A 15,381-nucleotide genomic window follows, 5' to 3' on the forward strand; every position below is an offset into this window, starting at 1 on the left:
TTCACTCCTCTCATGTCTGGTATTGTTCCACATTCTCTAAAAGTCGCCTCTATAACTCCAGTTTTGAAAAAACCTGGTCTTGACCCAAATAACTTTAATAATCTTCGCCCAATCTCCAATTTACCTTTTATTTCCAAAATCCTTGAAAAAACTGTTGCTCTTCAGCTCCGTGCTCATCTTTCCAGTAACAACATCTACGAACACTTTCAATCTGGTTTCCGCCCACTCCATAGTACAGAAACAGCTCTTTTAAAAATCACAAACGACCTCCTCTTAGCTTCGGACTCCGGTTCACTGTCCATTCTAATTCTCCTTGATTTAACTGCTGCTTTTGACACCATCTCCCACAATATTCTTATTCACAGACTTCAAACTATTGGTATTTCTCACACCCCTCTGTCCTGGTTTTCTTCATACTTATCAGACCGTAGTCAATTTATCCACATTAAACCTCATATGTCAAACACCTTCACACTCTCTGCTGGTATTCCCCAGGGCTCAGTCCTAGGTCCCCTTCTCTTCATCATTTACATCCTCCCTCTTGGTTCTCTCTTCCATAAACACAACATTAATTTCCATTGCTATGCGGACGACACCCAGCTCTACATTTCTACGAAACCCTCCTCATCACTTCCTCCTTCCTCCCTTACCCTCTGTCTGCAAGAAATCCATTCCTGGTTCTCTTCAAATTTTCTGCAACTCAACAGTTCCAAAACTGAAGTCCTCCTTGTAGGCACTCCATCCACTATTTCCAAATCCAATAGCTTCTCCATCTCTGTCAATGACTTCTCTGTTCTTCCCTCCCCCCAGGTAAAGAGTCTGGGTGTCATCCTCGACAGCTCACTTTCGTTCCAATCTCATATTAATAACATCACCCGTTCTGCTTACTTTCATCTTCGCAATATATCTCGTCTCCGCCCTTCTTTCACCTCATACAACTGCTGTACTTGTTCATAGTCTTGTTACGTCTCGGATCGATTATTGTAATTCCCTCCTGTTTGGTTTGCCCAATAAAACACTCAAAAAATTGCAGCTTCTCCAAAACTCTGCAGCCCGCATCATCACCAGGACCCCGTTATCCCACCACATCACACCAGTTCTCCAAAACTTTCACTGGCTTCCCATAAAACAAAGGGTTAGTTTCAAGATTCTCCTCATCACCTTCAAAGCACTCCATAACCTGGCTCCACCCTACATTTCTGATCTTCTTCACATTTCCATTCCCTCCCAATCTCTCCGTTCCACTTCCTCTCTCCAACTCCATGTCCCACCTGCCCGTCTTGCCACCATGGGGGGCAGAGCTTTCAGTCGCTCTGCCCCTCAGTTATGGAATTCTCTTCCTCCAGATTTACGGAACACCGACACACTGCCACTATTCAAATCCAAACTCAAGACCCATCTTTTCAAACAATCATACAGTTAATCCATTCAGTTAACGCAACCTCATTTGTCTGTTTGTCTGTTTTTCTATCCTATAATTTTTTATGTATCTATCTTAAATGTTTTTTTATTTATTTATTTTTTTTACTATGTCTTTATGTTTACTCATGTTTTACTCTGATAATTTCTTATGACGTTTTATTCTGTTTTTCTTATTTTAACCTTGTACAGCGACCTTGGGTGACCTGAAAGGCGCTTGAAATAAAATTTATTATTATTATTATTATTATTATTCGATTCCCTGGGCAGGACAATTAGGTCAAATGAAAACATTCTCACATGTGGTTCCACGTTTTTACTGGCCAAATCAGTATGCAGATACAGTGAAGATGTGTCAGTCTTGTCCTGAATGTCAGTTGACGGCACCTGTTGGAAAGGGGGAAAGAGCTCCACTTGTTCCTATGCCCATCATAGATGTACCTTTTTCTCGCATTGCTATGGACATTGTAGGCCCACTAGAATAAAGTAGTGCGGGTCATAGATACATCCTAGTAGTGTGCGACTATGCCACAAGGTACCCAGAAGCCTTCCCTTTGAAAAGGATTAAAGCCCACCAAATAGTCAACTGCCTCATCCAGCTGTTTTCCAGAGTTGGAATTCCTCGTGAGATCATAACAGATCAGGGCACCAACTTCACTTCAAATCTGTTAAGGGATGTCTACAGGCTGCTCGGAGTTCGAGGAGTGAAGACCAGTCCTTACCATCCCCAGACGGACGGCCTTGTGGAGCGGTTCAATAAGACTTTGAAGTCTATGTTGAGAAAGTTTGTCAATGACACTGGCTCGGATTGGGATCAATGGCTCCCATTTTTGATGTTTGCCTACAGGGAGGTTCCTCAGGCATCCACAGGTTTTTCGCCCTTCCAACTGATGTATGGACACCCGGCGCGGGGCCCCTTGGATGTTCTGAAGGAAACCTGGGAGGGTCCTGCCCCACAGCAGAAGCTTGGTGAGCTGTCTTATGTTCTGAAAATGAGAGACAAACTTAAAAACTTTCAAGCATTAGCAACTGCCCATATGACCCAAGTTCAACAGAAGCAGAAACATCACTATGACAAAGCTTCCAGGAGGAGAATTTTCCAGGAAGGCCAAAAGGTTCTGTTGCTGTTGCCGACATCTGAAAGCAGCCTTCTGGCAAAGTGGCAAGGTCCCTACACGGTAACAAAGAAAACGGGCCCTGTAACCTATGAACTCTTCCTTCCAGAACGTCGGAAACAACAAGTGTTTCATGTGAACCTGCTGAAAAAGTGGTCTGAAGAGGAACATTCTACAGCTTTGTGGGCATGTGCTGTGCAAGATGAAGAAGAGGTTGAGGAGCAGTACCTCCCAACATCAAATGAGATTGTGTTTCCTGATTTAAGTCATCTTCCAGCGGAGAAACGCCAGCAACTTGAAAAGTGCATTCCAAGAGGGGTTTTCAGTTCAAAACCAGGCTGTACGCATCTGATTGAACATCGTATTCACCTTAAAACAATTGCTCAAAAGCCAGTGAGAGACACTTCCAGTCGCATCCCTGCTCGTCTGGTTCCCCAGCTAAAGGAAGATGTACAAGAGATGCTCGCCAATGGCATAATTGAACCCTCTCGCAGTGAATGGTGCAGTCCTGTGGTCCTGGTACCCAAGAAGGATGATCCAAACCTCAGGTTTTGTGTTAACTTCTCAAAGTTGAACGCTGTTTCTGCTTTTGACTCCTATCCTATGCCTAGGGTGGATGAACTGATTGAGCGCCTGGGAAATGCCACCTTTCTCACAACCTTGGACCTTTGTAAAGGGTACTGGCAAGTACCACTAACAGAAGACTCAAAAGCTCTGACCACATTCAGAGTTCCTACTGGTCTCTTCAGGTTCAGAGTAATGCCATTTGGTCTGCACGGAGCGCCTGCGACATTCCAGAGGTTGGTGGATGAAGTGTTGAGAGGAGCGGAGGACTATGCAGCGGCCTACATTGATGACATTGTTGTCTTCAGCCGGTCTTGGGATGAACACGTCCAGCACTTATCAGACATATTCCAACGGATTCAGAAAGCAGGGCTGGTAATAAATGCAAGAAAATGTCAAATAGCAAAAACTCAGGTTGAGTACTTGGGCTATGTTATAGGAGGGGGTAAGATTCGTCCTCAAGTGGGTAAAGTAGATGCGGTTTTAGCTGCGCCTCTACCTAACACAAAAAGAAGGTTTAGATCGTTTTTGGGATTAGTGGGTTGGTACCGCCGACTTATTCCAGACTTTTCGTCCAGATCAGCCATTCTCACTGACATGACTCGCAAACCCAGCCCAGTGGAAGTCCGATGGAACCCAGAGTCTGAAAAAGCATTCAAAGACTTAAAGACCTGTCTATGTCAAGAACCCGTTTTGCATTGTCCAGATTTCACTCTTCCATTTACAGTTCAGACAGATGCATCTGGAGTAGGATTGGGTGCGGTGTTACTGCAAGGGCCAGAGGGGCGTCGATTTCCGGTGCAGTATATCAGCAGGAAGCTATTTCCGAGAGAGATGAGGTATTCGACCAATGAGAAAGAAGCATTAGCCATTAAATGGGCTCTTGACTCTTTAAAATATTACCTTATCGGGAAACAGTGTATTCTTGAGACTGACCATCGTGCTTTGCAGTGGATTCATAGGATGAAAGACACTAATGCTAGAATAACCAGATGGTATTTATCTCTTTTGTTTTCACGTCAAGTACAAGTCGGGAAACCTGAATGTAGTGGCAGACTTTTTGTCCCGTGACTCTGACGAGTAACGGCTTTTAAGGGGGGTGACAAAGTAGTTATCTACTTGTCACCGGTCTATCATAATTCATCACTTTTAGACACATAATGCATAATCACAACATGTTTAAGACTTCTTTGATTTTTGTAATGTTTCTCACCTTCTCTTCCTGTTGCCCAAGGAACAAAATGGTGGCCAAGGCCTTTACTTCCTGTTTAATAGTTGGGCACAGGAAGTGGAAAGAATTTGGATTTCTTTGTATATACATTTTGTTGTAATGATTTCAGTTGTTTGTTTTATTTATGTATGTCTTTATTTGCAGGACTTTAACTGTATTATTTACAAGAAATTTCTATCTTTTTTTGTAATTATTTGATAAAACCTGTTCCTGAAATTAAGAGTCATCTGCCTCCTATGTACACCAGGCCACTCTTGTCACTTCACATTGTAAAAGAAGGAAAAAAAGAAAAATAATCTCCCAGTTTGTTTATATGTGTGTGTGTGTGTGTGTGTATATATATATATATATATATATATATATATTGTATATGCACAGTACAGACCATAAGTTTTGGACATACCCTCGCATTCATTTGAATGCTGGACAGATCTCTTTTTATACTTTATGGATAGTAAATGTCGGCTTTATATCTTTTCGTCCTTTTGCGGAATCTGAACTTGTTGACTCTGTGGTACAATAAATAGCCTTTGGGAAACATGAGCTATAGCCTTAGTTTAATGTGGTGGTTGAATGGTTAGATCTGCAGCTCTGATTTGTCAGGAGAACAGAAACCCCAATGAGTGCATTTCTTCCCTGGCTGCCGAAAGCACAGGTTTGAATTAAACATGGCTTCATATCATTTGAAAAGCAATTGGAAGGGCCGGTCGATAGATCTCTAATCTCTTTCTATCTCATCTCCATTCTACAGTTTTAGTGTCCTAGCAAAAATGATGTGGTTCTATTCTCAGTGCTCTTCAACTTGTCTGTCTGTGCAGCACTCCAAAGGCCCAAACACTTTTTGTTTTTTTATTTTCTCTAGTCTTTCTGCCTGTCTGGAACACCACAGACTGAGATACAGTGTTGGCAAGCCTGCTTCTGCCCAGCGGCATGATTGTTTCTTATACAGCGTGTTTACTTGCACAGTTGAAGGCAGTCTCTACCTGTCTCAATAAATCAGTAAACCACACACCCTCTGGCCTCTCCTTTTATATCAAAGTTGGAATAAATAGACATAATACCCCACGTGTATGCTGCTGAATGGTACAAGAAACTCTGATTTCACAATGTGAGGATAAGGAGTTAAGGATCAACAGGTGTTTGAATAAGACCAAATACATGTGTAAACTTGATTGTGGTGAAATAATCAAAGCTCTTTTAATTGTGTACTGAAACGTTTTAAATTACAATCAATAAGCTATTTATTTTGGGGGCCGGTTTAGCTCGTGCTGGTTTGCGGCATCTTCCGTCCATGTAACCTGGGTTCAAATCCAGGCTGCTCCCTATTCCCTTCTCTGCTGCTGTGCCAGTCCCAAGCCCAGTTGAATTGAGAGGGTTGTGTCAGGAAGGACATCCAGCGTAAAAACATTGCCAAGTTAACCATGCCACTCCTCCTCATGGGAGGGTTGTTTCATTGTGATGACCCCTGATGGGAGGAGCCGAAAGTGAAAGGAATAAGCTATTAATTTTCTTTATTTGATTTGCAATGTCTAGCAATAATTACTGGTTTAATGTGATATTGTGTTCTAACAATAATCAATGATTATTACATAATTACCGTTACTAGCTGCAGTTACATGTGCAAAATGTCTTTGATCGAATCACAGATCGGATAAGAATTGAACTGAATCCCACTCCTTTTCAAGCAATAATGCTTGAAATAAATCAAATCAAATCTAAATCAAACTGTGTATGTGGGCCAGAAAAACCTTATCTTTTATGTCAACGTTTACATACGCCACACATTCGGTCGGAACAAATCTTTTGGACATGTTATTGTGACAAAGTAGATGTACCTACTTGTCACCTGGCTATCATAGCATAATCACCAAATGTTTGAGACTGGTTTGATTTTTGTAATGTTTCTCGCCTTCTCTTCCTGGTGCCCAAAGAACAAAATGATGGCCAAGGCCTTTACTTCCTGTTTAGTAGTTGGGCACAGGAAGTGGAAAGAATTTGGATTTCTTTGTATACCTTTTGTTGTAATGATTTGAGTTGTTTGTTTATTTATGTTTGTTTTTATTTGTAGGACTTTAACTGTATCATTTACAAGACATTTCTATCTTTTGTTGTATATTTTCTTTATTGTTTGTTTAAACGCGGCTTCCTTCCTGGGCGTGGCCAGCCAATTAACTGGAGCCCATAAAAGGAAAGGAGCTTAGTGTGAAGGTTGGAGAGCATAAGTGAGCTGTACAGCCAAGGTGTAATAGAGAATAAAAACCTGTTCCTGAACTCAAAAAGTCATCTGCCTCCTATGTAAACCAGGCCACTCTTGTCATATCACATTGTGACAGTTATGATTATTATTAGGTGCTTGTTTGCTCTTAATTTCTTTTAATCTGTGCTTTTTTTCTTGGTAGAACCCAGAAGAAGAGTTAGGGCTAATACGTGACATCAGCATTTATTCTGTCTAGATCGATTGTTAACATGAATTCACATGATTGTTTTCCTTCAAAAACCGCCTCCGTTAGCTCACAAACTGTCCCAGAGCCGCTCCCCTGCTCTGAGACACAGTCTGCTGGGAGACACGGTTCTTTTGAGTCCGGCAGCTCGCACACGCAGATTGGTCGGATGGACTGGGGTCTGAAACCTCCTCTTGAGCGCACACCATGACAAAACACCCTCCCCTGCCTGCAAACATGAAGCTACGAGTCCGTCTGCTCTGCTCAGAGACTAGCTTCTTACGGGTGGAGCAGGTGACCGGTCCTGTTCGCGCTCCAAAGCCTTTTTCTGGAGCGCCACACCGTCTACTCATGACGCAAAGCCAGCACAGTAGTCACCCACGATTGGAATAAACTGTTTATATGCACCACGGTCGGATCAACAATCGGCATAACTCACCTGTCTCGATTGGAAAGAAATTTTGATCCGAATGAGTCTGTTCGAGTATTAGTTTTTTTCCTCCCAAAATTTCTCTTTGGTTCTTTCAAAAGGAAAAAAAATACTTTTCTTTTTAGATGTTCTTCTTTCTATATACAGCACAGGACCTTTGTATTTTTGACATACCTATTTGAAATATTATCATTACTATTATGACTAAAAGTAATTAAATAACTGTAATTTGTTCCTTTGTACTCCATTACCCCCAACACTGATCTGTTTGTGCGTATTTGTTTTGGTGTTGTCATTTGTTTATGAACTGTGTGAACTGGCTTCCATTAGGAAAACTGACAGCAGTGACCCTCTGTCTCATTAGGATGGAGTCTGCTGCTGGGCTGAATCTGAACAGTAGTAATTGGTAATCCGGGAGGCGTGGGGCATTGGATGTCTTGCTGGTTGTGTGACCTCTCCCGGTTCTTGACACCAGGGTATGCAGACTGCTGCACATGAAGGATCCATGTGTTTGACTAGCAGCCAAAGGTTGAGCTACAACTGCTACACAACAGACACTAAAAAACACAACTAGGAAAGTAATGAATTGTTATTGTGTAGAACAGGAAATATGTTTCCCCCCCCCCAAAAAATGTCATGTCTTTTCTATTGAATTGTATCCCATGCTGCACATACTATACTGTAACATCAGATATACTGATGTTACAGTATAGTATATATAAGGTTTCTATTGTTCACATTTTTCATATGACAGTTTACAATATTAAATCAAAATGCCTTGTCTACTATACTAAGTGAAGAAGACGTAAAAGAGAGAAAGAGAAAGAGAGACAAAAATAATTAAATAAGATGGTACAATAGCAGATAAATGGCAAAAAGCAGAATAAACTTTCTTGTTATCCGAATTGTTGTCATAGTAAAGACCATGTAACACTGCTGCTATGTAAAATTTGCGCATTGTCCACAGATGAAAACAGGTCAAACATGAATATACATGGAAAAAACTGAGAAAATTTCTGTTTCTTTAAGTGAAATTTTGACTCATGAATCACAAATGAAGCATGTTAAAACCTTGGAAAAGTATAAATAAACCACGCACTTCATTGAATTTATTTATTTTGACGTTCAGAGCACGGAGCAGAAATCACATTGCATTAGGATCAGTGCCCGCTGCGGGCCCTCACAATGCTTTTTTATTAAATGGATTTCCCTGATCCAAACCAGTTCTAAGCCAAGGCCGCGAAATTTCGGTCTTCCGTAGTAAATGTGTGATATACAGTATGTAATTCATAAATTTTTCTTGAGTTTGTTATTTGTCGATGTGCGCAGATGTCTATTGCAGGTTTCGGCTGATGGTCTTTACGTGAAATCAGTTTTAAAAAGTTCATAATTTTTGAGTTCATAGCTACGTGCATAGCTTGCGTAGTTTATACACAACTATACCATGGTCCGGTCGAATTCTCGATTCAGATCGGCTGCTGGGTGTGCATTCAAAAGTTGTAATACTAAGTGATAATGTACACCTAAAAAGAAGTTCCGGTCACATAGCTTAAATGTTCTGTATCACTGCGTTGGCTTCTTAAAACAAACTTTTGCTTCATCATCAGGACAAAGACAAGCGGTGAGAGGTGAACTTTCTCTCCAAACTTATGCTTAATTTAACTTATCGTGATGATCAGCATATATAACCCTCACTCTGATTCTAAACAGCTTCAAGCTCTGGAGGCTCAATTAACAGCAGACTTCAATGTCCTTGGTGAAACCATTTGAAAGGCTTTTTGACCCTGAACAACTACACAGAAACAGCATTGCAATGTTATGCCTGGACCAAAAACCTCTGACTTATGGTGCAACAAACACTAACAAATTCAAACTTTTACTCCCATAATGCATTCGGCTACTTCTGGGAAAACTACAGACTCAAGTGGGAAGAAAACAATTTCAACTAGACTTGTCTTGTTTTTTTGAAGGCAGTTCCAAGTTTACAAACTCATTGTTGTGAAACCGGAAGAGCTTTGCAGAATCCAAACGCGAGAGTGGCGCACTGGGTTTTAATATCATGTGGCAGAGGGGATGAATGGAGGGGAGGAGAAACGGCAGGCAGGTGAGCAGACTGGCAGGTGAGCAGACTGGCGGAGTTTGCTGACAGACAGGGAGGCAAATACACGGACTGGCAGATTTTCACTCGTGAGGCACAATAATCTGGCGTTTGCAGACGGCTCCTTCTCTGAATAAGTACTCTCTGTAATGAGCTGCAGGTGACGAGCTGATGAGGAGCAGGTGAGGAGTAGTCACTGCGGAGGCACGCCCACGGAACCACAACACTCATTGTCAAATTCAACATCTCTGTACTGAAACTGGACATTTTTAGACAAACTAAACTGTCTTATAATTTCTTCATAGAGGCACTCTACTGAACTGGTTATTCTATTTGGAGGAGATCCTTTTGATCAATTGTCTTCTCCAAAAAACAATTCTTAGAATTCCAGCCATCTTCCTTTATTCTGAAAAAACAAACTATAATTTTGTCCAGTGTTCACTTAACCAGCATCTAACTGAAGACTGTATGTGATTTTCCATTTGTAATTTGAATTGACCAAAAGTTACTGCCATAAAAACTACAAATTCAACAAACTTCAAGTTATTGTCCATGGGACAAAGATCTGAATATACTGCGAAGAAAAAAAAGTACCTTCAACATGGCCAAATGTTTTAAAGGTTACCATTTTTGTATTCAGCCAGTGGTTGGTGGTCAGCAGGATCCTTCTACAGCAGGATCCTTCTGAGAAACTGCTGCTATATCTCTTGTTGGATGCATCTCAAATTGTTCTTTGTCAAGAGTTGACTTTTTAGCAGGAAAACCATTAGCTTGTGCTTGTTTGTTAGTGAAAATGTTACAAACAAAGCAAAAAACGGTTTGGCCTCAAACCGCATTGTCCATAGTGCTACAACAGGACCAAAACATTTGATCATTTCTGGGAAGTGTTCCAGAAAATAATGTTTAGGAACAAATTTTAGTCTGAAAAAAGCGTGGTAGCATTTACGATGATCTAAGATATTCTAAAGAATGGATATTTGGCCACAGCCAAATCTGACATACCCTATTGGAGCAAAATCACCTTCCCTCCAGGTTCATCATTGAGAGTGAGTTTTCCTGCAGTCAAGACAAATAAATGAAGAAAACACAGACTTTCGTGTGCATTGCCACCAATTGTGTCCTGTTGCAATTTTCTTAGGCAACAAATGAGGACAACTGGTTTGATCCCCACCTTTATGAGTGAATGAGGTTACTTAAATGTTAAGAGTAAAAACCTTATTAGATATTAGTGCTGCAATGCACTTTACCAGTTCAAAAGCAACCATGAACAGTGTCAGATGGGTATCCACTGGTCGGCTTAAAGTGAGACAGACTATTAGCTAAAGAACAGCCTCTCCTCACACCAAAGCAGCTAACCCCCTCTTCTTCACAGGTTTTGATGTGGAGCTGATAAACTTCCTTGGTTCTAAGCTGAAAAGCCTTTGATTTGACCTCCAGGTGCTGAATGTCTGGAAGCAAAGGCAGCAAAAACATTTCCCTGAGAAACTCTCAACAAAACAACCTAGTCCAAGACCTATTTAATTTGAACACACTGATCCAGCTTAAGAACATGAGAGTGACTTCTCTTCACAGCCACCTAACTCATGGTGTGGGATTCAATACTTCCCATGAGTCTTAGTGACCGAGGGCGGGGCTTAGACCCAGGTTCCCACGACAATGTTTGCAAAATGGCTGAAGCCCTGTTTGAACTGCTGCTATCAGCTACGCGGAGGAAAAGTACAAAATGAATATAAAATAACTCTGATTTGCTCCTGCTGTTTTTTTTAAATACACACTGGGTGTTTGTGTGTGTGCTTTAAGCTGGTGTTTTCGCTAGCGCATACAGAGAGGACAAAAGCAGACATGGCACAAGCCCATGTGTGTGTGTATGTGCTGAAGGCAGCGGCGCTTTCTTTAAGCATGTTTTTGGACAGTGGAAGAAAACCGGAGACCCCGGAGAAAACCCACGCATGCACGGGAAGAACATGCAAACTCCACACAAAATGACCCTCATTGGTGTTCTGGTTCAGGTCCCCCAGCCAGGACCTTCTTGCTGTGAGGCAAGAGTGCTAACCTGCACCACTGTGCAGCTGATTTTTAGTAATGTTGAATTTAAGAATCATGTTGAACACTATGGAACACCTTCCATGTACTAAAATCCCCTAAAGTTAACTATACTAAACAATGTAATTGTAGAATTCTTGCCGAATATTAAAGCGTAACGCGCATGCGTCAGATGAACGGACAGCTTGTTGGCACAAATGTCTTTTTTTTAAATAAACCATGTTAGCTACATTTTACTATATTATCCAAATTGTTATTGTTATTTAAATGTAATGTAACCCTCTTGTTTTTTTTTTAATGAACGTGAATTCATTTAATATTTTCAACATAAATACTTTACATAAATAATGCTACAGCTCTTTTTCATTTCACTTCCATTGGGTAAATGGTAAAGCTTGGTAATAGCTTTTTGAGTTTTTTTTAGTGAAACCCTCATGCCCTCCATAAATAATAATGTCAACTAGATATAAACAATAACATAAAAGCCCACAAAAGTTATAAAAACACGTATCGCACATTATGTATTTTATTCTTGTGCAGAGGCTCTTAAAAAACTTAAGTTTCTCTAAAAAAAACCTACATAACATTATTGATTGTAATTATTAGGACATGTTATCATTACAACAACAAATAGCAACAACTCAGAAATGTAAAAAATAAAAAAATTATAAAAAAGATTGTAGGACAAGAAATCAAATGTGATCATGTTTGAACCTGAAAAGTCCAGGGTGCTCACTATCATGTCTGCAGGGCTGATAGAATCACACAGAGAAAAAGATTTTCATCCAACTGTCTACTTGAAAAAGTCTGAATTTATGGTTTTTTATACTGTAATGAAAAATGTTGTTTCTTTTCCAACATTTATATTTCCTTAAATGTCCAATGCGTTCAAGGTGCAGGGAGGGGGCAGAAAAGGAGTTTGTTTAATCTTCTCAATCATTGGACTAAAAAGCATAATCTCATCATAACTCATGTTTGTTTTCAGATGAACATTTAAAAGGAGACATACCTGTGAAACAGTTTGGACCAAAAACAGTAAAAACGATGAGCTTCAGTGAAGGCAGCGCGGTGCTCGATCCTGTTTCACGAAGGGCTTTGAAGTTGCGTTTGATGACGACTCGGACAACTGTTCTGAGGAAGCGGTCTTTGAGAGTGTCCACGAGTCCGTGCAGTGGTTTGTTTTGCAGATGTTTCGTCAAATTTATTTAAAAAGTGCTTTAACACTAATAACATTGGAAAAAAGCGCTGAATATTAAAAGTTAAACATGATCATAAAAAGAGATTTAATAAATAAGTGAGTAAAAACAGAAATAAACGACAGCATATAGACAGAGGACGGGGGGACGCCCTCCTCTGAGTTCCTTTAGGTCAGATGATGTTCCAGGACCAGCAGCTGGAGAACCCTCCACCCATCAGAGACGCTGCTGACTCCTCCAGTTTTGCCCCCTGTCTGTCTTTCACAGAACCAGACCGAACCCACAGTCGGCCGGCCCGGTCGGTGACTCCCGCCCCCCTCCCAGACCCGCTGCCGTCAGGAGGCGTGTCTCCCCCGCGGCCAGCGCGCGGAGAGCGGCGCCTGCAGATGTCGGAGGGCGGACAGCGCGTCGGCTCCTCCTGTGCGTGCTGCTCCGGTGATCCTCCTGCTCGTGTTCCGTGTCAGGTAAGAGTCTCAGCAGGAACTTCACTCTTCCTGTTCCACTTTCGGATCTGTTCTAGCTCAGAATGTTTGCTTAAAAACGTGAAAGGACCTTTCGTAGACCGGTCCAGCTGAAACGCGCGAATGTTTCCGACGTGACCTTGGGGGTGGGGGGTGGTGACCTCCTCAGGCCGTCTGTGTGGGGGGCTTTCAGGGCCCCTAAGGTCAGTGGGCCGAGCAATTCACGGGAGTGCGTGGTTCCAAAATACGGACCCCAGGATGATGAGTAGCCTTACCTTTGGTTGAGACTAATGGGGGATCCATAAATAATTTAAAATAAATAAAATAAAAGAACATCAAAAGAAACTTTGGGCAGCTTTGGCCCGTCTGAAAGGCTCCCTGAACTTTTTCTTCTTGCTGTCCTTATTTTTCTTCCTTCCCCTGGAAGAAGCGGAACCTGAGCGGCTACGTCGGTCTGTTCTCTCCTTTGATTCTCTTAAGAGCAAACTGTAGAAGATCGTTGTTTTTTTTTTTTTTTTTTTGCGCCGGGCTTTCATTGAACAAACCTCTGGAGACGCTGTAGAAGAATGAAGAGTTTTTTTCTTCTCTGCAATAAGGTGATTTCCGTGTGTGGCAGGTGCGGGCTGCGCGCGGCGCGTCGTGTGGTACTCATTTAGATAAGAGGCCAGAATTCTCCTCCAACACTCTGCTTCTGCCTGCAAGTTGGTGTCGGTTCATTCCGCATGTGCCATACGCTGAGCGTCCGCAGGCTGCTGCTGCTGGTGGTGGTGTGTGTGTGTGTGAGGGGGGGGGGGGGGGGGGGTCTGTGCGTGTGAGTGTGGTTGTTGGGGGGGTCAGGAGTGGTGGACTTGAACGTGTCACGACGTGGTGGAGGAACTGATCCATAAAGCAGCCTCATGGCAGAGCGCTGTCCGCGGTGCTGAGACGTCTAAACGCAAGGGCCTCCATAGATCCATCATCGACTGCCCGGTGCGGCCTTACGGTTTAAAAAAGACATAAAAGGACAAAAAAAGAAGCAAACTTTCATTGATCTCACAGATGTCGTGCAGCTGATTCTGATTCGGCATAAGTTTGGAAAAGGCCGGACTCCCGTGAGGAGAGAGTCTGACTAACTCTGGAGACCGTCCTGTCTGCGCAGGTCTGACGCGTCGCTTACATTTGAATGTTTATCTGTGAGATGCAGCTCAAGTCTGACATTAGAAAAACTGTTCAGACACGAAGTGCATTTATCCATTGATTCAATCAGACTGAATTTGGTGTGAAAATGTTCTATCCGGCTGGGGTCGGGGAGGGGGGCAGAGTTAGAAAAAGAAAGAGGAGAAAGTGCTGAAACGCACAGGCACGCGGGGACTGCTTCACCCGAACATGACTCCACACACGACTGAGTCCCCTCACGCAGCTTTACGCAGAAGCGAGCGCTTCAAATCCTCTGATTGGCTTTTTGGAGCGCGCGCATAGCGCGGAGAAACGGGGAAAGCAGAGCGGGAAGCCGACCGGGGCCAGAGGGACGTGGAGGGAAGTGGGGCGGCGCGGGCTTTTTCTCAATTCAAAATTTAAGGGCGAAGAAAGACGATCTGTAGACCACAAGCACGCCCGGTCCATCCCGCACACTCCCGCACCAGCACTGCTGGCGCCACGTCAGAAGCGGTGCGGCAGTGCGGCGGGAGGAGCTCGGACGTGCGGCGCGGCTCGGAGCGTCGTCTCTGTGGATGTCTCACCCTCCTCTGTCTCCTCTGTGAACAGAGCCTCCAGCTGCCTGACATGGACGCTCCGCCTGCGGTTCCATCTTCTTCTTCCTCAGCGGAGTTTGGGGGCTCCCTCTTCTTCTTGACGCAGTGAGCTGGACGCAGATTCTTCCTGTGTTTTGTGGACAAACGCTCCCGCGCGCCCGCTGAGCGCCATGCCGTGATCTTCTTCTTTGTCAGCGGGAACACACATCAACAATTTTTGGGAATACTTTGGGATTGAGGCTCGTGCGCTCCACGCAGGCTCCGTGAACATGACCTCGCCGGTAACCCGTGAAGCGGGACGCAGAGGCGCTGCCAGGCTTCTGGCGCTGCTGGTCCTCTGCTTGGGCTCTGCTGCCGGGATGCCGCACGTGCTGAGATTCGGTGAGTGACGTTTCCTCTCTAAACTTCCCGTTTGCTGCTGCAGCGCGTAACTTCTGCCCTCTGACTCATGGAGCGGCTCCGCTGGCGTTCAGCTTTGGCACTCATTAAGTTTATTTACGCACTGAAATTTTGAGTGTGAACGCAGTCGCCTTCTGTGTAGAAGAGGCGGGAAGTTCAGATGATCACGTGCCCTCATCTGTGTTTGCGTTTGAGCGTCACTGGCAGCACTTTGGTTCCGACAAACACTCGGTTCTCTGAGTTTGTGGCTGAAC

The 15,381-nt window shown here is 43.1% G+C and overlaps 1 protein-coding gene across 6 annotated transcripts in view; it reads left to right on the forward strand.

Annotated features, from left to right (window-relative positions):
* The first annotated feature begins 12,868 nt into the window (after positions 1-12,868).
* LOC101172189 (glutamate receptor, ionotropic, kainate 2) overlaps positions 12,869-15,381 on the forward strand; it is a 253,946-nt gene continuing 251,433 nt past the window's right edge. For 3 of the 6 annotated variants that reach the window (XM_078933421.1, XM_020709977.3, XM_078933422.1), the window contains exons 1-2: positions 12,869-13,001; positions 14,742-15,109. In XM_078933421.1, coding sequence (XP_078789547.1) covers positions 14,998-15,109 — 112 coding nt within the window. In that variant the 5' untranslated portion in view covers positions 12,869-13,001; positions 14,742-14,997. Of the gene's footprint in view, positions 13,002-14,365; positions 15,110-15,381 lie in introns of those variants that run through there. The other 3 variants (XR_002291930.3, XM_020709979.3, XM_020709976.3) reach the window with 1 other exon arrangement.

The sequence above is a fragment of the Oryzias latipes genome, chromosome 16, assembly GCF_053564925.1.
Source record: "Oryzias latipes strain Hd-rR chromosome 16, Olatipes_Hd-rR_3.1".
Lineage (NCBI taxonomy): Eukaryota > Metazoa > Chordata > Actinopteri > Beloniformes > Adrianichthyidae > Oryzias > Oryzias latipes.